We start from the raw sequence: 22,161 nt of genomic DNA on the forward strand, positions 1-22,161 counted from the left end.
CTGTGTTACTTACTGCCTTTTAGACACAAAATGGATGCTGGTGAAAAAGGCCCATAGATAATAACTGGATGTTACTGATATATTGACTGCATGGAAATGTCCCAGATTTTCATTTGAGAAATCTGTTCACCTTAGCAAAGAAGGCCTTCACCACTCAGTCTCTCTCCCTCCTCACTATTTGTTCTGTAATAGTTTGTTTATAATTCTATTTTTAATTGTATAAAACATCTCATGGGGTCTTTAAAGGTTATACATTCTGTCACACACACAAACCCAGCCTCTGTGGGAGTTCTCTGTGTTCTGTCTCTCCCCTCATTATGTCCTGTTTTGATAAGATAAGATGTTGGAATAGATCCATCTTTGGTGCAGTTGATTGTTTTCTGTAAAATGTTCCATTCTACACAGCTATGCTACAGACAACAAGGTTTGCTCTTCCACATTCAGTTGTCGGTGTGGCGCTTTAAGCGGGAAAATGAAATGAGTGTGTGTTACTTTGTGATGTCACAAAATCCTGGAAGTCAAAGCAGCTGATTTGGAGACATTTTTTCCTCCTTACATGACTGGTGTGGCTTTATCTGGGGGGGACATGTTTTGAGACTTACATGAGGTTGATCAAAGAATAAGCGAGGAAATCTTGTTTTACACAAGATGGGACCTTTTAAATAGTTTGTGCTGTCTAGTTATTTTCCCTTGGTTTAAAATTATTGTTTTAACTTTTACTTTGATGTATGACTCAAATGTTACAACATGTCATACACCAAAATAAAAGTTGAAAGGGCATGAAAGAAATATTCTACATTACAATTTTTAGTGTGCACAAACCACACTTGATAAAATACTTTTCACAACAGCCATTTTGGGGCTAAAAGGCAGTTAGTAACACGGGTGCGAGCAGAACATGAACGAGGGTTTCCAACTTCCAATCCATTTCGGTGTTCCAGTGCCGGCGTCCTCGTTAATGTTTTGGTTGCACCTTACTTCCCGCCTTTGAGACACAAAATGGCGGCCGTGAAAATGGTGAATTGCCCCAAATAAAACGACAAAGACACCGCATATCACATAAGCATGTCTCGTTTATTATCCCCCAGTTTCAGGACCATGTTCTCTGTGTGTGCGACCGAGCAAACCGCCTTGGTGTACTCTTGTCCAGTACAGTACAGTTCCAGATAACAGCCCAAACGATAAAGGCTGCCCGATGGGACTTTGTGCTTCAGGGAGAAGGTGATGTCGCAACGACCTCTGTGGGGAAGGGGTCACCCCGGCCTCCAGTGAGAATAGGCTACATGAGTGTATATTTCTGTTGGATCCTAAAAATGTTCACACCTCTCAACACCACCCCAACCCTCAACTGAGACAGGCTAAGTGCTGTTTAAATGCTAAACCGCCCTCTTTAATCTATACATTCCTTGTTTCCTCATTATTTATATATATATACTCCAGTGCTCAAAAGGGAACCATACTCATAACTTGATTTTTTGTGTGTCATTTATAAACATTTTGTGATTGTGTTACTACGGGTGATTAGGTCAAGTAACATTTTGAGTGCCAGGTCAACGATGCATTGGCGTTACACATCGGAGCGAATACAATTACCCTAAAGGCAAAAACATGACATACAACCGGACCATGAAAAATAAAGCAGTACTAGTTCACAAGGCAAAGCACCCCCCCCCCCCCCCCCCCCATCATTTCATCTCCACAAAACAATGTCCCGGTCTCCAAATTGAGTGCAACCTGCCGTTGTTCAACGTCCTCTCCAGCTGCAGTGCAGTGTCTGTCCATGTGGAATACAACAGTAGTGTCTGGCTTGACCCGTTCGTGCAAAGGAGGTGTCCTACATTCAGCACCCGATCTCGCCTCCTCTCTCGTTACCGGGCCCTCTTTAAAGTTGCTGGCCCAGATGAAAAGAAAAGTCAAAAAATGTGTAATTTGCTGGTCTTTCTCTCCAGTCACACGCATCGTACTACGTTTACGTGACGTCCATCAGTCACTGAGCACATTCCCTCCGACTGTACAGTTGATCAACATGTAATTCCAGTTTCAAATAGAGCAAAGCAAGCAAGAAATTTTAAAACGCTATAGAAGCGGTCAATGAAAGGGTTTGAAGTAAAATAGGAAAAATTAAGAAGAAAACGAGATACTTTTTTAGGAAGTAGCGGAGACTAGGGTTTCAGGCAGACAAATCACATTATACATGGGGAGACATAACTGTAGGTCTAAAGAGTTGGATGTCAACTATTGCAAACATCAGTTTTGGATCATCTTACCCCTCAAGAGAGATCTTTGAACGTGTTCAGTGTGTGCACATAGGAGCCTGCAGTACCGTCCTGAGTGGAAGGCACTGTGTACTGAATCGAGGTCAAGCCATTTTCATCATATTATCAAGGTCCATACACATAGCGTTGGCCCAAGTATGAATGCTACTGTCAGCTATGGCAAGACAGGGAGGCGATGTCTCTCGCTCGCTCTCTCTCGGTTCCCAAGGTTACAGTTCACACACTACAGGGGGTATAGGCCTTCCATGACTTTAATATGATAGACTAAGTCTGTGAGAAGTGAACAGAGACGTGGTGGTTATATGCTTACTTTGAGTAGTATTGGAGACAACAAGCAGTGTGGAGTGGAAGTAGCAGCCGGGGGGGGTTTTAAATGAAGAATAGACAGATGCACAGTTTCTTGTTTTAGTGGTAGCTCTCGGCGTTGCAGCAGCGGAAGGGATAATGGTTAGTAAAGCTACAGTACATTTTGTGTTTGCCCCGTGAACCCTGTACAATGCTCAAAGAAGCTGCTGAGCCGAGTTCTGCTCGGGGTGGTCGAAGAAGACTACTCACGCGGCACAACGTAATAACAGCATTGGTAAAAGCACAATCGTAAAGGAATCTTAAGTGCAGCAAAGCGCATACAAATTTCAGTGTTATCCAAGAAGAATGAGACGTCGACATCCTCGTCAACCCAATGAGATTATTACCTGTTATTCTGACAAAGAAATATATAAAGCACCCATTATAGTAGTGGCAGAGTAAATTTAGTGTGAAATCTATTCTTCGTCATCTAAACAGGCAACTGACATTTTGTGGAGATTTTTTTTTTTTTTTTTTTTTACATGGAAATGAAAAGGTAATAATGGACAGTCCAAGAATCAAATGTCATAACTGTGCAGGTTAAATTATAGTTACATTTAAATATCTTTCTTCAAATTAACAACCACTTGCCTACTTTGTAAAAACAAAACAAAAAAGTTTGAAGGCCGCAGAATATTTTCCCTTTTGCTTTTCTTAAACAGATAGTTTAAAAGAAGGCAAAATAGTGCAAGAGGTAAATGGTACAAGTGGGTGCTCAGAGTGATGCAGAATGATGACAGAATGATCCGGAGAGAGTGGAGGAGCGTCTGTCTGGTACGGAGCGGGCTGGCCAACGTCCACCTCCGACACTAAAACCACACGCATCCACAATCAAGTGACCAGATCGCCCTTAAAAAAAAAATAATAATAATAATAATAATAAAAAAAAACGTGCGCACACACACAGACAGACACTCCTGTTAAGCCTATCGAGTTTTGCCCTTAAAATGGAGACCAAACTAAGACAAACAGAAATACACAGAGCGGAGCACCACCTGCACATAACTTTCACTTTCAGCAAAGTCCTTTGTCATATAAGAGATGTCCATCTTTGATTGCTTGAGATGCCCACCTCTCCAGGTGCGTCACGTATTTGTGTCCCTTCCACACGGGGTGGCATGCAGCTTCTATGAGGTCTGTGAGCTGCGAGCGTCCCCGTCGGGACTGAGGGCAGCTGGTCGGCCTTGAGCTAAAACGCTGCCAGACACCAGCGACAAATGAGGGGCTTCGCTGCTCACCAAGTTCTCATACTCGCTACTATCCTCGTCTTCGTCTTCGTCTTCCTCGTCCTCGTCGTCGTCGTCGTCCTCCTGCCCTGCGGCTTGTCTGTCTAGGGAGTCGGAGCTTGAGCCGTCCCCGTTGCCCAGGTACGGGGTGCTGGGAGCGGGGATGGGATTGGAGTTGGCACCGAGCCCCAGCCCCAGGCTCAGGCCCATGCCGCCCAGTGGGCCAGGGGTGGGGTGGCCTGGAGAGCCCACCGCCTGGGGCCGCGGCAGCAGAGCAGCGTTGGTCGGGGGGGAGGAGGAGGAGGAGAGCAGAGAGTCGTCCTGGGACAAGAGGTCCGCATAAGAAGGGGGGTTAGGTGAGGTGCCCGGCCGCTCTGGGGCAGAGGGGGTGTGGAAGGCGACCCTGGACAGGAGGGAAGTCTCAGAAGGTTCTGTGTTCTCCTCCGGGGTGGGATGAGACTCTGCATTCTGGGCCTCCCGCAGCCCTGAGGGACAGAGGAAGATAAATGATATAAGAAGACTGGTCAAACTATTGCAGAGTAAAAGTGAGTGAATAACTGCATAAAATGTGAGCATAATATGCTTATATTATAAGGTCAGATTATAAAGTCAGAGCATATGAAGTTTGACCGTCTGATGAATTATAGAAAGCTCTTCGGAGGTGGGGCTTCACCAAAGCTACATGCACAGGTACTTTATCGTGACATGTGCACATCACCTGAGGGTTGTTTTCAACAAAACAATGACAATATTATTACTGCACACAGTATGCCTCAAACTGTAATAGGCGATTCCACTTTTACCATGGGATGATGGTATAAATGTTGGAAACAATGCTGTCCACTGTAACAGTTTTTGAGGTTGCTAATCTATAATCTAATCTGGATGCCTAAAATACTCACTGTTCTACCTATGGCAAAAAGGCATGCTAAGATGAATAAGATTGAAAAAAGAAAAGATGAAATTGATCAGAGGAAACGATCGTGCATTTGGGATTTTAAGTGTGAAATAACTCTGCTTTATGAGACCCCAAAACAGTTCCATACTTCTCTCCTCTTCTGCTGTCTTCCGTTTCCTGAGAGCGATTTGTTGTTTGAGTTTGTTCACATCCTCTTGGATTTTCTCCTTCACGCGTTCACTTTGTTCCACCTCGCCACATACGGCCTGGAAACAAGAACAGGGAAACACACACACAACTCAAAGATCTTTCCGTGAGTAATCATCCAAATAGTTACGTTTATGGTGTAATATATCCCATGCAAGTCCATTACGCATCCATTAAAGGACTCACCTGCACTTTATCTTGTAGTGCACTGTAGACCTGGAATATCGTTCGGATATCCTTCATCACACCGTCTTTGTCAAAGAATTCCGCCCTGGAGAGATTCCCACCCGTAGATACAGGATTTCCATTACAACATTCAAGACATGCAATAAAGCCAACACAATACAAACTCACATATGCAGCATGACCCAGTTTGCTGCAAAGATGACATTAAAGACAAGATGCACTAAAGCAGTACAGGTACATGTTGGTTAAATGATGGATGCTCACACTATATCAAAGCTTGCAAACAAATGCCACCGACTGTCACAGATATCAGTTGCATTAGCTGCAGTGAAAATACACTGGTCTGGTCTGGACCTGGATAGACTGGCTGGTCTGGACCTGGATAGACTGGTCTGGTCTGGACCTGGATAGACTGGTCTGGTCTGGCTAAATCCCTCTAAGTCTAAGATGACAGTGACATCATAGCATTCAGGCCAGCTGAGACACAACAGTAGGGCTAAGTTTAGACACAAAGAGACAGAAAAACAAACACGGGAATATGCAGGGTGTCAGACACCCTCCTTCCTACCCACAATGCATCGGCATTCTACCCACAATGCATCGGCATTCTACCCACAATGCACCGGCATTCTACCCACATGCACCGGCATTATACCCACATGCACCAACATTCTACCCACAATGCACCAGCATTCTACCCACATTAGGGCTGCACAATTAATCGTATTTTCATCGTCATCGCAATATGAACATGCGCAATAAACACATCGCAAAGACTGCCTGAAACGCAATGAATAACAAAAGTGGTTTTATTTACATGCGTCATGCATTCCCACTCAGCATCTGATCATTTTGTCTTGTGTTGTAAATCCAGCGTACACCTTTCCCTTGCAACAGTGCGCTCTGCCCTTCTGCCAAAGCCCAAACACGCTGTGTGTAGTTTCAGCTAGAGTCAGTGTGTATTTCATTTCTTTACTCAGTGGGCATAGGCTATGTTTGGGGTCTATGTTAGCATTATTAAAGCAGAAAGACATAGGAACTGTATAGCTAATATGCATACTGTAATATCTGTTTATTTATCGCAAGTTGTATCGTCATCGCTATATTGAACAGTTATCGCACATCGCAGATTTTCCTCATATCGTGCAGGCCTAACCCACATGCACCAGCATTCTACCCACAATGCACCAGCATTCTACCCACAATGCACCAGCATTCTACCTACGTGTCATGCACCATCATTCTACCCACGTGCACCATCATTCTACCCACGTGCACCATCATTCTACCCACGTGCACCATCATTCTACCCACAATGCACCATCATTCTACCCACGTGCACTAGCATTCTACCCACATGCACCAGCATTCTACCCACATGCACCAGCATTCGGCCTCAAAGCCATGCAAACATTACTCACACAGTGCTAAGTGTAAACGAAGACTCTAGCGCACGGACATGACCCCCCCCCCCCCCACACACACACACACACACAGAGTCAGAGTCGTAGCCTTACCCCTGCTCTTTGATGACCTTGGCGTAGTTGAGTGAGGTGTTGGGCACTGAGGACACTTTGTATTCCTGCTGGCTTGTGTTGCCCAGGTTGGGGATAGTGAGGGTGATCCTCTGGTTGTACCTGCTGAGTGGAGAAACAAATTGACTGATCAGACATAATTGGACAGGATCTGTACAAGGGGCAGCTACTGAAAGTACTGGAAAGCAACGACAAAAAAGTCAGAGCATAAATCACGTCAAATCAAAGATCTCCTTTGAGAAGAAGTCGACTGGTGCAATGCAAAAGACCAGAAACTGACAACACCACAGCCATTTGCAACTTTTTATCAGACACAGGGCTCTATCTTCCCAAAAGCGCTAATTTAGCGTTTGCGCTCGTTTACCGCCGTGCGCAATGCAAATTGGGGGCGGACACAGGCGCATGCCTGTGATAATTGTACTGGGCATTGGCTGCCACAAGCCAAAGCAGGCGTTTCAGCGCTAAAATGTGGGATAGATGGCATTACCCTATCGTCAGCAGCGCGCAATTACTTTGTGCTAAGAGCTTTGAAAAGGACCTCTTACACGCAAATACCTCGCTCTCTCGGAGCGCACCCGTAATCTCCGTCTAGCGCAGCGCAGTGCAAAAAGTTGAATTCCTTTTGGAGATGTCATTACGCACAGCCTAGACATCAAATTATGCTGCTAAAATTGGGTATTAGCAGATAATTCAGTGAGGCAATCAACTATAACTAACTGAGAAACTTTTATCACATCGCAAAGAGAGAAATGAATTGAAAAAACTTGTTGGACAATGGACATAGGCTATTTACCTCCATAACCCGAAGAGTCGTTGGCACTAGGGGTGGGGGAAAAAATCGATACACCACAGTATCGCGATATTTTGCCTGACGATATTGTATCGATATTTGGACGCCAAGTATCGATATTGCAAAAAAAAAAAAAATTTTTTTTTTTTTTTTTGCAGGCCATGCCAGGCCACCGGGCTACTATAAACTTTAGTTCCAAGGCCAGCAGTAAACAAACGGTAGCATATTTTCATTTTGTTTCAACAGTAACAGTTTTGTCATAACAGTAATTTACAAATTCCCCAGTTACTGAATGGGCTGCACAAGATGTTTTGTGTAAGTGAAATGAAGTTGCAAAAACTACATAAGTACAGTAGTCCACACACACATCCAGTTAAGGTGGACTGTAAGTAGACTGTAACAAAAGTTCAGTTTGTCAGGTGCATGCAACTATGACATGACTTTATGAAAGTTGTTGGTCTGTCTACTTGACAATGTTGCTGCAATAAAATGGTTGAAGTCAGATGTACAGACTGAAAAATTGTTCTTATATAAACCCGATGTTGACAAAGTTTTCCTTTGGGGACATCATTTGCAGTTGAAAATGTAAGAAATCGCAATATATCGAAATATCGCAATATTCAATATATCGCAATATCGATATATCGCAATATCGAAAATATCGCAGTATCGCAATACTATCGTATCGTGACTCAAGTATCGTTTCAGTATCGTATCGTGGGCATCTGGTGATTCCCACCCCTAGTTGGCACCACAGACGATCTGTCAATAAGCTCCCTCTGTCCTAGCACGAGTGAGTACACTCTATTACGCATGGAGAGAATTACAGCATATTGCATTCCTCGCACAAACAGCCATTGCGAGACGGGAATCTGATTAGTTTTGATTGACGTAATGCCCAGCCTTGCCTGGCCACGCCTGTGAATAATTCTGGTAGTTAAGACTGCCCAAATCCCGTTTGCGCAGGCATTTTGGGGCGCAGATGATTTTGGCACGGCTCTAATTTGCACTTGCGACACGTGCCGTGAACCTTTCCGCATCCCGGCCGAGAATTGCATCCCCAACATATTTCGGGGCTGTTTTAACTTAGAAATCAGGGAGGTCACGTCTACCAGACAATGATATCACTTTTAAACAGTTACATGTCTGTATAAATCATTACAAGTATGCTCCCGTGAGGTGGGGATGCTTTTTTTTGCTGCTCGGCGGGGGAGCAAAACTCGGCAGAACACCTGGCGGACGGCGCAAGCCGGAATGCTATCTTCCGTGCCTTAAGGCACGCGCAAACAGGTGCGCAAGCGCTATTAGGGGATAGCGCCTGTCGGAAGATAGAGCCCACATTCTCGATTAGAAGTAGCTAGATTCCAAAACTGTTTAAGTGAGCGAAATGGTCGGCAAACGCTGCTTTGTCTCATGAATCAGGTCTCCGGCAGGCACAGAACGTACGTGCTAGCTGCCCGTCGGCTGTCGCGTTTGCGGCGTGTTCCAAGTGCGACTTTTGGGCCGCGACACAGGAGACATGAGGTGACATGAGCCTCTAGTTGCCCCGAGTCCTTTCAAGTGTTTTCGGTCTGTCGAGCACTTTACACAGACTGACAAGGCTGCACATGTTGAGCAATGGAGCAGGAATGAGCCCAGAGGTCAGAGGCTCAACAACAACAGGGCCACATATTATATTGTCATATGTTTGGCACGGTGAAAGATGATGAAACACTCAGCTGTATGTGGCTTCTGACTTTGGTCAAAGTGCGCCGCGTGTCAGCGTTTCCATTGGGAGAAATTCCGGCCAAATATGATCTGTGTTTATTGAGCTTAAAAACAATAGATAGTATTTGAGAAGCGTCATCACGGTCAACTTGTCATCGAACTTAGTGACGGTCCAGCTTACAGCAGCGCTAATAGGAAGCTAGCAGGCGTTAGCATTGTCTATAACACGGCTGTAGTAATGACAGCAATAAAACCCGCAGGCTTAGTTTGTATCTCCCTCTGCTGTCCGCAGACGTAAGTAGGATGAGAGATGTGTGTGTGTGGATAATAATTAACGTTGGAGAAACAGGAGAAACTTTCAGCCAGCTCCTCACAGCAACATCTGTTCTCCTCATTTTACCACAGAGAACATTGTGTGTGGTGTGGTGCGCTGTAACTTACTTGCTTCTGCAGGTTCTCCGCTATGCCACCTCCTCTGACTTTTAGAAACGGTAGCTTTAATAGAACCTTCTCACGGGGGCCATTTTGTGTTGAAAAGGCAGGGTAAACACAGGTGCAAGCAAAACACTAATGAGGGTTCCCAACTTCCATGATTGGAATTTGGAAACCCTCATTAGTGTTTTGCTTGCACCTGTGTTTATTCTGCCTTTTCGACACAAAATGGCCCCCGTGAAAAGGGTCTATAGACAATCGAAATAACGCTCACGATGGCTAGCTTCCTAGTAGCACTACTACCTGGCTGGGCTGTGATTGACAGCTGCTGCAACGCATGTCAACAATGTGGCCATGCTACCGCAATGATGCTGATAGGACACGCGGAAATCACCGGACGGTGTGACCGGAGAGATTTAAATGTGTCGGACTTTAACCGATTTTACCGGGAAAAAAACAGCAATTACCGGATAACGGAAAACCTGGTGTGTATGTGTGTGTGAGACGATGTGCACGCAGGCATTACCTGCGGTTGGGTCTGAAGAGCACATACTCCAGGGCGTGCGTGGAGCTGTTGGCCGTGGAGATGAAGCTGAACAGGAGGAAGACAAGGTCAGGTACGCCGAGCAGCTGAGTCAGCTGTTTGTGGATGATCTGTTCCCTGAACGACATCTGCTGCTGCGTGTTCCTCCGGAACCGGTACCAGCCAATGACGTTCTGCATGGACCAAGCACAGCAAAGGTGGTCATTTCAAATTGGTCTAATTAAGAAGAACCTGACTAATCCAATCCCCTTTCAGAACAGAGGAAACACGCATCGGTGAAATAAATACGCGGGTGACAAAAATGCTATATATCGGGGGGAGGACTTTTCAGATCAATGAATCATACAAAGCCACATGTTCTTAAACACAACGGTAATTACATTTGAAATGCTTTGATTAAACAAGAAATTGTCATCAATGGAACACAATAAACAGAACAGATTATTATTTTTTAAATCACTACACATGTGGTGATCATCTATTTTATTTAACCAGGTTATTCCCAGTTAGTCAAAACTGTTGAGATCGGGAGAGGGTTGAGATTCTGAGGTTCAATTAACTCAAGGTACAACGTGACTTATATTTCCCAATAAAATAATCGATCATACATTTATTTTGAAGTCACTCATTATTAATTTAAAATAATACTTGAGAAAATAAAATTAAGATCTGATTTCTTAGACTCAGTTTTAGTCCAGCATTGGCCTAAAGGTAACAAGAGGACATCACTGAAGATGTCCATTAGATATTATTGTGTGTAGCGGGTAAAATGTAGCCCACTGACCTCAGTCAATCTCATGGACTGGTTACAAGGACAAATTATTTTGTGTGTTCGCAGACCAACAACACAATTCATACTCACTTTCCGCCTATCTTTAAGAATTCTGTACAGATTTTCTTCGTTGACTTTGCCGGCGTAGTCGTAAAAGCTGGAGAGAGAAACAAAACAAACAAAACAAGTGAGCTTAGACTTCTTCTTCACCTCTGCCCCTATTCCTCCTCTATGTCACGTAATCCTGTTGGATGGGGCCATCTACTGTCCAATGACTATTAATTCGGGCGACAACAATACCTCTTGAAAAGAAGCACCCAGGACACCCAGTAAAATGCTGCATCAATCGACTTTAACGTTCTGTACATGCTGCAGGAAGATTTTTCTATCGGGTTTTCCAAAATGAAAGATTCATAACATTTCCCCAGAGTGGCCCTTCATGTTCTCCTACAGAGGTAGCCCATGTGTGCACTGCAATGGAAATATTAGTTGTTTAACCCATTTATCCCCGATGCAGCATTTGTGTGTGTATCCCTTTAAGACCGCGTCACGCGGTTCGCGGTCTTAAAGGGATACACACACAAATGAGGGATATACACGCAAATGCTGCATCAGGTATCAATGGGTTAAGAGTAAAGGCGTATATCTTACCTAAACAACTGTGCACAAGGTTCATGGGTGTGGATTTCTGTTGGAAACAAATGGTAACAAAGTTTGAATTATATAGCACAATGTCGGAAAATGTATTAACGCCATATAAACATTCAACCTGAACCTGCGATGGAGACTCGCTCCAGTTACCCATGGCATTACACTGGTTTATAGTGTGCTATTGTAATATTCCTGAACACATTATGTATTAGCATACATCTGCACATTTATGTGAAGGACTTTGAAGCAGGACAAGTGCTCAACAAAAAGCTGCTTATAGACAGCACAGCACAGCTAATCCATTTTCATAAGTCCATTTTCCTTCCCCACAACTGGAGTTCATAACACAAAATCAATCATTTGTCTTCTTCTTGTGATTGCACTATGAGGGCAGAGGAGAAATTCAAGAAGTCGTATCAGTGAGCTCTCCAGATTAGAAAAAAAAATCATTATAAGCCGTTGTAAACGTCTTGAATATTTTGTACCATTTTTGTCCTTGAGGACGTCCTGTAGCCATACTGATGATCACTCATTTTGACTTGGGAAGTCATTTCATGATTATTTATCTGGCTAGCTAGTAGCCATGTATTCCTCCCCCCCTCCCCTTCTTATCTCCTGTAGCCTTCAGCCTGATCCTCAAGAGTTGGTCACGGTATGCTGACTACTTGGCTCGTTGGCTGTACAGGAACTATGTAATACACAAATATGTAACAAATGTATAGTATGTGATTATGGCATGCAATTTGGTAAACCACCTACAATACATCATTGAATGTGTATCTGTCCAACACACTAATAAGGAGTTTAGAGTCTATAAAACAGATTTGTAGCCTACTTCTGGTCTGTGCTGTACTACATGCCAGCATTATGGCTTTATGAGTTATGCCTCTTTTAAATAGGTGCGAAAGGATCTGCCTTGGGCCAAACGGCAATAATAATAACAATAACAATAACAATAATAATAATAATAATAATAATAACAATAATAATAATTTGAACTTGTAGCGCTTTCAAGAACTCAAAGATGCTTTACACAATATACTAAACACTGGAGGGGAGGGGGGCGATGTTAGTGCACAGCTAGTGGACAAAGATGACACTATACACTAAACATTAGGGGGGGGGGGCAGACAGCAGGCAAACAGAACAGAGAAACACAAGGTTGGCTGGGGGGGGAGGGTGGGAAGCTTACATTGGAATCAAGATTACACCGTGACCCTGTGAACTGCTTTTTTCTGTGACTCTTTCCAGGGTCAGACCCCAAATATATACACTGAGGCAAATCTCAGGAAGCAGGTATGTTAAACAAGTGAATGTCATCATGAATATTTGGGCATTAAAAAATAAATAAATATATATATATATTTATTTATCTCAAAAAGGCCGCAATAAATTAGCCAAAAAAAGACCAAGTCATGAGCTCCAAAAGAGGTCAACGTTGACCCCGCCAAAGCCCATGAATGGAGAATGCTAAGCCATAGTTGATCCTGACATTTACTTCTTCAGCACTGCCAATTTGGTCTTAAACCTGCTGGTCGTGTTTAGCAAAATTCCTCAGAAACTTGTGTAAGTTGTCTACTGACTAGCTTCAGTAGACAGGTTGGCACAAATTAGTTGTGTGTCAGTCAGGCCTTACCTACTACCTGGAGCAATTCTGCACTGCTGATCTGTGTGTCACTGATGCTGACAGTCTCCTCTTGCCTCACTTCTCCTAACAGGAAGCCCTCCTGTACAAACACATTTTTGACAAAGTTGTAATTAAGCAGTAGCTTATCTGGGATGAGATACAGAATCAAGACCTGTCAGATGGAGGATCCCTTCAGGCAAGGCAACTGCTTTGAATATGAGTCAGTCAGGCAGTGCAACTAGAAAAGTATGGGCATCACAACTAAACTATATCGTAATCAGACAGATTCTGTCAAGCAATCTGAAGTAACGAAATTAACATTTTATTCTGAGCAAAGAAGCACGCTTGTTTGGTAGAAACCCTAACTAGCACTTTGAAGTGACACTGACACCGTCTGACCTATGCTATGGCAAATATGTCCTAGTAAACAACTGCGGGTGTCTTGTTCTGTCTTCTATGTCAGGAATGCATACAAGCTTATACAACGACCCACCTGCCTGGAAGAGTTAACCTAGCTTAACGACGTAAGTTAACTGACCGACTCTACAATTATTAAAGTTTCCTCTCCCATATGCAGACCACAAGGCATTCCCTCTTCGATCGTGTGTCCCACAACCTCTGCGACAACTAAGCTACAAAATACAACAAAATGTGTTAAAAAAGCGTTCCAATCACACATTTGACAGGGCTAACGTAGCAACTTGCTAAGCTAGCTATGCGGAAACGACAGTACAAAAGACAACGCTACGTTGTTAGTTAGCTTTCTGGGTCAGTCTGTTTTATGACACACTCCACAGACTACATTATATATCAGATAGCTTGTCGAGATGATTGTAAATGTTATCAACAGCGACACACGGAAGTCACTTGACTCGGTAGCTTCGTTAGCCTGCTCAGTAGATAGCCACTGACTATTTCCTGGGACCCAAAGTTTCCATATAACGTTTCTCATTTCTCGTAACGCTAGCTGATATGGCAAGTATCGCTGTTTGTAGATAAAGTGATATAACCCGATACCTTAATCGAACATAAACGAAAGCCACGAGAAGATCACAGTCTGACTAAACTAGCACAAGCCCGGTACATAGACGTGACCAATACCAGCTAACGTTAGCCAGCAACAGGATGATGACAGTGTCAGTGGAAAACAACACAAACTACCGGCGTAGAGGAGCGATCAAAGACGCCGCTGAGCCGCGCGCACAAAGGCAACCACTACTCGCTAGTCTGTCAACAATATGTTTAACACTTACATGATCGGCGTTGCTGTTTGCGCTGTGATAACACACAGAACTAAAAGTATAACCCGAAATGGATGCCGCCATGATGGAAACATCCCCATCTATCCCACTGCCCCCTGCGGCTGCATGCTCCTCAACGCAACTTGTTGTGGGAAGTGTAGGCAGGCGCACAGCAGAGACAGCATGGAGGCTGCCACAGAAAACACACATGGCCGTGGAAACACCTCGGAACCAGAGGAGGACGGCTCGGAAGATGATTTCAGGCCTTCAGAGTTAGGAACGAAAGAATAGTAAGTGCTGTACTAGTGTGAATGGTGGTGACCCAGTGGTGGTGTGGTGGTGACACGTAACTAGCTGCCAACCCAAAACATACCAGCAATCGAGCATAGCCTATACGATCGTGCCGTGTTTTCTCATATACAGAGACGCCGTCAAAGACCAACAACCTGCTTGTTTGTGATTTTGTTTATCGCTATTCGCAAAGGTAACGTTAAATGTTAGCTACATAACCGTAAAAATATATACGTAGGAGCCACTCCAACGTTACCGCCCACCATGATGTATTTGGGTAATTGTACTGAAATATGTGCTGAGGTGGATGGTATACATGCCGGATTAAAGAGTGGCTTGAACTGGCTTCTTTAGGGTTCATAGATTTCTTTTTTTATTATAGCTACATTTGCTTATAAGCAAGGTCACATTAAATTGCCACATTTGTGAATGGACGTTGGCGTGACGTTCTCTGTATGCAAGGGGGAGCAACACATAACCTTTCAACTTTGATGCACAGGTTTTCCTTGACAGACGAGTTGTAGAATATGCTGGGCATTTACCAAAAGAGCGTCCTTTGTTTCTTTTGCCGTTGACAACATGCATTCTAATTTATTGCAATTTGTCTTGTTTATCTAATTTTTCTCCCACTGTGCTTATTTTCTTTCCTGGACCATTTGTTGCTGACTGCCCTCTTCTGCAGCTGGGATGATGCATATCAAAGAGAACTGGAGACGTTCAAAGATATTGGAGATGTGGGTGAGATATGGTAAGCATGGTGCACCTTTACCCTCAGGCTCTTCTAAATTTCGTGTTAACACTACAGTTGGAAGAGCCCTCTCATGGACCATGCTTTTTTCGTTAGACAATCTGTGTTGGGCATTAAACTCACCTTATTTCTGCACTTTGAAGTCACAGGTAGGGTCGGGTGGGGCAAACTAATTATATCGGAAGCCTAGTTGCGGAAAAAAGTGAGCAGCTGTTCTTTTTTTTAAGACAAAGTTTGACGAGAATCACTGAGTTGCCTGGAAACAGAGTCCAGACGCATGCGCACTGGCATCATTTTGTCTTGTACATACTTTCTACAATGCATTTAGACAGACCACCACCGCTCACTTTTTTTCCGCAACTAGGCTTCCGATATAATTAGTTTGCCCCACATGACCCTACCTGTGACTTCAAAGTGCAGAAATAAGGTGAGTTTAATGCCAAACACATATTGTCTAACGAAAAAAGCATGGTCCATGAGAGGGCTCTTCCAACTGTAGTGTTAACACGAAATTTAGAAGAGCCTGAGGGTAAGGTGCGCCTGTTCTTTACAAAACGCATGCTCTTTGTTAGAGATAACCACTTGTCATAGACTAATAAAAGAAAAAAAGAATAACGATTCATACCAAGAGACTTAATTATGCCTGTATTACTGCTGTCTGGCAATAGAATATTTAATCACAAAAGTCTGTACTTGTCCATCTTCTTGCCAGGTTTGGTGAAGAAAGTATGGACCGTGTGCTTCGATGGATGGATAAAACGAAGATCCCAGAAAATGCTGCGATTCTTGATATTGGCACCGGAAATGGAGTCTTGTTAGTTGAACTGGTGTGGAGTAAACAGATCTGGGGATGATCATGATTTAATTTAATGTGTATTTAACTGAATGTTTATAATGGGTCATTTGTAAATATAATATGGGGATCATGGTCATGGCCCCGTTAACAAACATAAAAACGTCCTATTTCTGTGACAGTTGGTAAGTCCTGTTCTTTATCTCCCTTTTTTTCTTCTTTTTTTGCATGTCAAGGCCAAACATGGATACACAAATCTTACGGGTATCGATTATTCTGCTGCCTCGGTAGAATTGGCCAGAGGAGTTCTGCAGGCTGAGGACTTGACTGCTGTGACTGTGAAGGTGGGTATATCTAGCGCAGGGGTCGGCAACCTTTTTGATATGAAGTGCCATTTTCAAATGTTGCTTGTCAATCAGTGTGCCACACCAAGAGCAATGACTCGCACATCCACATTTAAATCTCCCAACGGATCTGTTTCCATCCAAAATCAGGACATTGAAATGAGAGCATTATACAAGATACACAGCACGATCCTTCTCTGTCTTCTGCACTAGCGTTTTTTTCATCTGCTCTCTGCTGCCATCGAAGGCAAGTAGGCAACCAATCAGAGGCAGAGTAGAGTGGGTCACTACCGTAAATATGCTAAATAACAAGCCGTGCATTTGCAAATGGCTGTGAAATAGGTAATTTGGCAGGGCATTTTAACATTTCTACAAAAAATATTTTGCGCATTTATTGCTACTGTGAGCTGCCGTGCCACTGGTTACCCCTTTGCGTGCCAGAGGTGGCACCCATGCCATAGGTTGCTGACCCCTGATCTAGCGGATATCTTTTCCAATTGTGATTTGAAAGCTTTCTGTGGATAATGCGACTGGAATCTTGGGAGCAGACAGGCCAGTTGGGCATTCGTATTATGGCAGAGATTAGTATAAAATGATTGGCACTGCTATTTATGTGAAGAGGTGGAAAAGTGCCTGATAGTACATTACTGGTGACACCGATACTCTTATTTGATCAAGGAATATGTCTTCACATCCTCATTAACCGTAGAGCTACAGTATGTTGCACGAGATGAATCAACATTTTCCCACAGAACTCCACTTCAACGCTGCAATATTACGGGGGCCGGATTGAGATGGTCCAGGGGGCAGGTCGGGGGGCCCTGGGGCCTCATTTTGCCCATGTATGAGCTAGACTCTAGCTAGAGGAAACTCTGCAGTGTTTACCCTGTGGGACAGCAGGACGGCTTTAGATGGAACCAACTCCATCCCCAAATGAACCGGCAGGATCTAGCACATCTGCTAACGTATACCTGCAAGAAAAACACTTTTTAAATGGCCGTCGGGCTATAAGGAATGTGCCGTGGCGGTGAGTGAGTTTTCCTCCCCTGTGTGCCTATACAGTTGCATGTATGCTATATGCAACACACACCTATGAAGGCGTGCGCTTTGCCTGGGCAGAGAGCCTGCTGTTGAAGTCAATATTGACTTTAGTCTGCCAGTGGACTGGGCTAGCTGTGTGTGTGTGTGTGTGTGTTTGAGATGGTATGTTGGCATCTCGTCCATATCTCCAGTGCAGCAGCATAGTTCTACTATACTTTGTGCGGATGTGTGTGTTGTGTGCATTTGTAGCCTCGAATGGAATCTGGGGGAGTGATGATGTGTGATGATGATGAGTTTCAACCACATGATAGGAGAAGCTTCCCTGGCGTCAGGTCTTCCCCCCCACAGAGGTCACTGCCAAGTGTCACATCTCTGTCCAGCTCTGGCTCCATTTCCTCGACTTATTTTTCTTCCACTGTTGTGACACTTGACCTTCGCACATCCAGCCCCTCCACGTCCTCCCAGTCTTTCATTTTACAACAGGCACACACACACACACACACACACACACACACACACACACACACACACACACACACACACACACACACACACACACACACACACACACACACACACACACACACACACACACACACACACACACACACACACACCCACACACAAGTCCAAATCGAATCCAGGCGGTCACACCAACTTAGAGACATTTCTGTTTACAGTGAATCACTGTCGACCCCTGCCTCGTAAATCTCCAATCATGTGACCCCGGGGTGGTGATTATGTAGCTGTTTGCTTCACCCCAGAGATCCAGTGTTCTGCTCTCTCTGTCTGGATGAAGGGCTCCTTTCACTGCGGGAAGCTCCACAACCTTCACAGTGGTGACATTAACCCCCTGTCATGTGGGCAGCTGTGGAGTTTAGTTGTAAAGCAAAACCAGTTGAGGTACACGACATTCCAGTATGGCTGATGCCCGAAAGATGATGTTAACGTGTTCCTCTTCCTTCGTTTCAGGAGGTGGACTTTGTTAGATTATGTGTTAACATGTTCCTCTTTCTTCCTTTCAGGAGGTGGACTTTTTGAGCTGTTCTGGTGAGCTGAAGGGTTTCGATGTCTGCATCGACAAAGGAACGTTTGATGCCATAAGCCTAAACCCAGACAACGCCGATGAGGTCAAAGCACGCTATGTCCGAGCACTAAAAGATGCCCTTAAAGAGGAGGGGTTCTTCGCTATTACGTCCTGTAACTGGACGAAAGGACAGCTGCTACATAGGTTCAGTGAAGGTGAGGGGATCACTGGTCTAATACGCTGCAGCAACTTTGAGACATCATGTGGTGCAGTAAATGTCTGTTGGCCGCTGTTTTTGGCAAGACTTGGCCTATAGAGAGCCAAAGTGAACGTCACTTCCTGCTTCAGCATGCGTACCAAGGGATTTCATCCACTATTTTATTTTCCGTAGACATTTCGTAAAATGCTCATAAAAATAGTTTTACTTGGTCAAACCAAGCGATTCAGCTATATTTAGAATCCGGAGAGACCATAGAAAATTTAACTCGGAGTCTCGGACCAAAACAAAAGATAACATTGAAAAAATATTTTCTTTAAATCCGCTATTTTTCTTAATGTTTTGGTCTGAGTGAAATGTTCTGTGGTCTGTCCTATTCCTAAATATAGCTGAACCGTTTGGTTCGAACAAGTAAAACTACTTTTATAAGCATTTTACTAAATGTCTATGGGAAAATGAATGGCGGATGAAAATCTCTGGTACGCATGCTGAAGCAGGAAGTGACGTTCACTTTGGCTTATTTCGAATCCCACATAGGTTACGCCAAACCCCACATAGGTTACGCTAAAACCACCACCGCAAAGCGTCCTACCTGTAGTTGACCAGTCGGCAGGAAAGTATCGCGGGACTTCACGAGACTTGGTGACTGAGATCACGTTTGAGGTAATTTGGTCCCTGGGAGAGACCAGGAAATAGCCTGGGGGGAAATATCACTCTGGTGGATGTTGACGGATCAGATTATGGCGATATGTGGCAAAAACGGGAATAAAAATAGCTATTTAGATGCAGGAAAGACAGGCTCACACTTGGCCCCAAATCAGCTCCATTTTACGACTGACTTGGACGCTATTGATCTCAAAACAACGCTAGGATGCCCAGAAACGCCGTGAACATCGCTGGGTGAGTGGCCAAATCATAATTATTGCCAGGAGATGGGTCCAGGTTAAAAATAACCCAAATTCTCCTTTAAAGCACAAGTGTAGCCATTTTCAACCTAGATCCAATTTTTCCATCATTTTCCATCATACGGATCAATTCTAACACGTTTTGCTTGCCAGAGTGTGTGGCTGTGAACAGTCCTACAGGACCGATGGACACTCCACAACTCAACCCCCCAAAATACACAAAGCATGTCTTTTTCAACATATTGACACACGCTCTGTAATGAGACATTGACACATTTAATTTTCGGTTTCGCCATGACTAGACAACTCTAACGATTTTGCACTACTTTACACAGTGGCACATGTTGAAGCAAGTTGGAATGAAAACTGTACAAGAAAGCCACGATGACTACATACTTTTCAGTTGTATCTTTTTTTTTGTGCCAACATGTGTTAATATAGCACAAGCAATCGTGTTGAAAAATACATGTTTTGGGGTTTATTTCTGCAGTGTCCATTGTAGACCATATGTAGTATTGGAGAGCTGTGCACCTGAAAAGCAAGATGTAGGTAGCTCTATTGTGAAGCAATTCACGCGATCATCAGAATCGATTGTTATGATGGGTTCGCTCCCCCATGTTACCTCCGGCTTGGTGGGGCATCCATACAGGCACGATTGGCTCGCGTCTGCGGGTGGGCACTAGCGCCTCCTCTGGTCGGTCGGGGCGCCTGGTTGGTGTGGAAGGGAACTGGTGGGAATAGCGTGATCCCCCCCCACATGCCACGTCCTGCCGGTGAAGCTCCCCCTGTCAGGTGAAAAGAAGCAGCTGGCAACTGTGCATGTGTCGGAGGAAGCATGGTGCTAGTCTACGGCTCTCCCCAGATCAACAGGGTGGAGCAGCGACCAGGGCAGCGAGGGGCGGGGGGAATTGGCCAAGTACAATTGGAGAGAAAATGGGGGGGAAATACAGAAAAATAATAATACAAAAAATAAGAATCGATTGTTATGATGGAAACGGAAAGTGTCAGGAGTTATGCTTTTAAGGCCCGTCAGCAAAGATGGCAGTTGTCTCTTTTGTTATGCGACATATATTTGGTGGTTTTCATCGGTGTCTGTCCTGTGATCAAAACACACTGTGTGACACAAGCGAGACAGCTACCTGGCGGGTTTTCAAGCTGCAGGCGACAACAAAAGCCGCATTGTGAAGGCAGCATTTAGGCAAGCGTCCATCGGCTGTCACTCGTCTCGGTGCAAGTCAGAACTGAGCCTGCAGGGGGCCGAGGGGGCTCATCTGTCACGCTGACAGGCTGTCTTCTCTCGGCCCGGGGATGCACCGCAGATGGCGGACGATGGGGTCTTGCCTCACAAGCCTTTCCAAACCCGCTCGATAGCCGGGGTCAGCTCGATCAAACTCCAGGCATCTTATGTCAAAGGCGACGGGTTCAAACGTGGGAGGCAGAACGTTGAAATCTGAATTATGCCTGTTTCTTAACACCACATATTTTCTGCGTTGCCTCATAGGATTTGAGTTTGTGCAGGAGTTACCCACGCCCCGTTTCCAGTTTGGTGGCAAGACGGGAAACTCGGTGACGGCACTCATCTTCAAGCGACAATAGTCCAGAGCATGTCAGTTTTTATTTGATTTCTGTTTCCCCTTAACCCCCCCTTATTTTGTTTGATCACAAGAAATCATACGATTTGTTCACATAAAAGACAGACTTTTGTAACAAGTGCTTGTCTTCTTGATTGAAATTGGTTCTCTATAATATGCTTTTGCTTTTTTGCCATGCATTCAATAAGCAGAAAATGAAGAAATAGGAAAGGAGGCTGCAATTAGTATTATATCTGCACATTTCATTCCATTTCAGGGCAAAGTACTTGAAGGAACAGCTCAGCCTAAAATCCAAAATACATATTTTTCCTCTCACCTGTAGTGCTATTTATCCATCTACTGTATATCGTTTTGTGTTAGTTGCCTGAGTTTTGGAGATATCGGCCACAGAGTTTCTGCCCTCTCCCCGATACAATGGAACTGGATGGCACTCGGCTTGTGGTGCCCAAAGTGCCAAAGAAATACATTTGAAAAACTCAACAGCACTGTCTCTTTCCAGAAATCATAACCCTGTTACCTTGTTATGAGCAGTTTCATGGAGGAACTATTTTCTTTTGACCGAACTACACCCGCTAGCTGCTAGCTAGTTCCTACATGAGACTGCAAAAGAAAATAATTCCTACATGAAACTGCTCACAACAAAGTCTGTGGATTATCTTGAGTAACCAGGTCATGATTTCTGGAAAGAGACATTGCTGTTGAGTTTTTCAAATGTATTTTTGGGGTGTTTCGAGCACTACAAGCCGAGTGCCATCCAGTTCCATTG

General features: G+C 44.2%; 2 protein-coding genes across 3 annotated transcripts; one reads left to right on the plus strand and one right to left on the minus strand.

Annotated features, from left to right (window-relative positions):
• Nucleotides 1-1,700: 1,700 nt before the first annotated feature.
• abraxas2 (abraxas 2, BRISC complex subunit) lies at nucleotides 1,701-14,708 on the minus strand. Of its 2 annotated transcripts, none has more exons than XM_083650497.1 (9): nucleotides 14,450-14,708; nucleotides 13,206-13,296; nucleotides 11,570-11,606; nucleotides 11,009-11,075; nucleotides 10,129-10,319; nucleotides 6,656-6,775; nucleotides 5,139-5,223; nucleotides 4,894-5,011; nucleotides 1,701-4,332 (listed from the first exon to the last, which is right to left on the minus strand). In XM_083650497.1, exons 1-9 carry the CDS (start codon nucleotides 14,645-14,647, stop codon nucleotides 3,749-3,751), a joined length of 1,491 nt encoding a protein of 496 aa, XP_083506623.1. In that variant the 5' UTR covers nucleotides 14,648-14,708; the 3' UTR covers nucleotides 1,701-3,748. The 2 variants fall into 2 exon arrangements, with proteins under 2 accessions (XP_083506623.1, XP_083506622.1); XM_083650496.1 differs by having other exon boundaries at nucleotides 6,656-6,778.
• eef1akmt2 (EEF1A lysine methyltransferase 2) lies at nucleotides 14,610-21,492 on the plus strand. Its single transcript, XM_083650498.1, has 6 exons — nucleotides 14,610-14,727; nucleotides 15,411-15,476; nucleotides 16,189-16,303; nucleotides 16,506-16,613; nucleotides 18,680-18,896; nucleotides 21,305-21,492. The coding sequence occupies exons 1-6, from the start codon at nucleotides 14,621-14,623 to the stop codon at nucleotides 21,397-21,399; spliced, it is 708 nt and encodes a 235-aa protein (XP_083506624.1). The 5' UTR covers nucleotides 14,610-14,620; the 3' UTR covers nucleotides 21,400-21,492.
• The last annotated feature ends 669 nt before the right edge of the window (nucleotides 21,493-22,161 follow it).

Source organism: Poromitra crassiceps (genome assembly GCF_964638095.1).
Source record: "Poromitra crassiceps genome assembly, chromosome: 14".
Lineage (NCBI taxonomy): Eukaryota > Metazoa > Chordata > Actinopteri > Beryciformes > Melamphaidae > Poromitra > Poromitra crassiceps.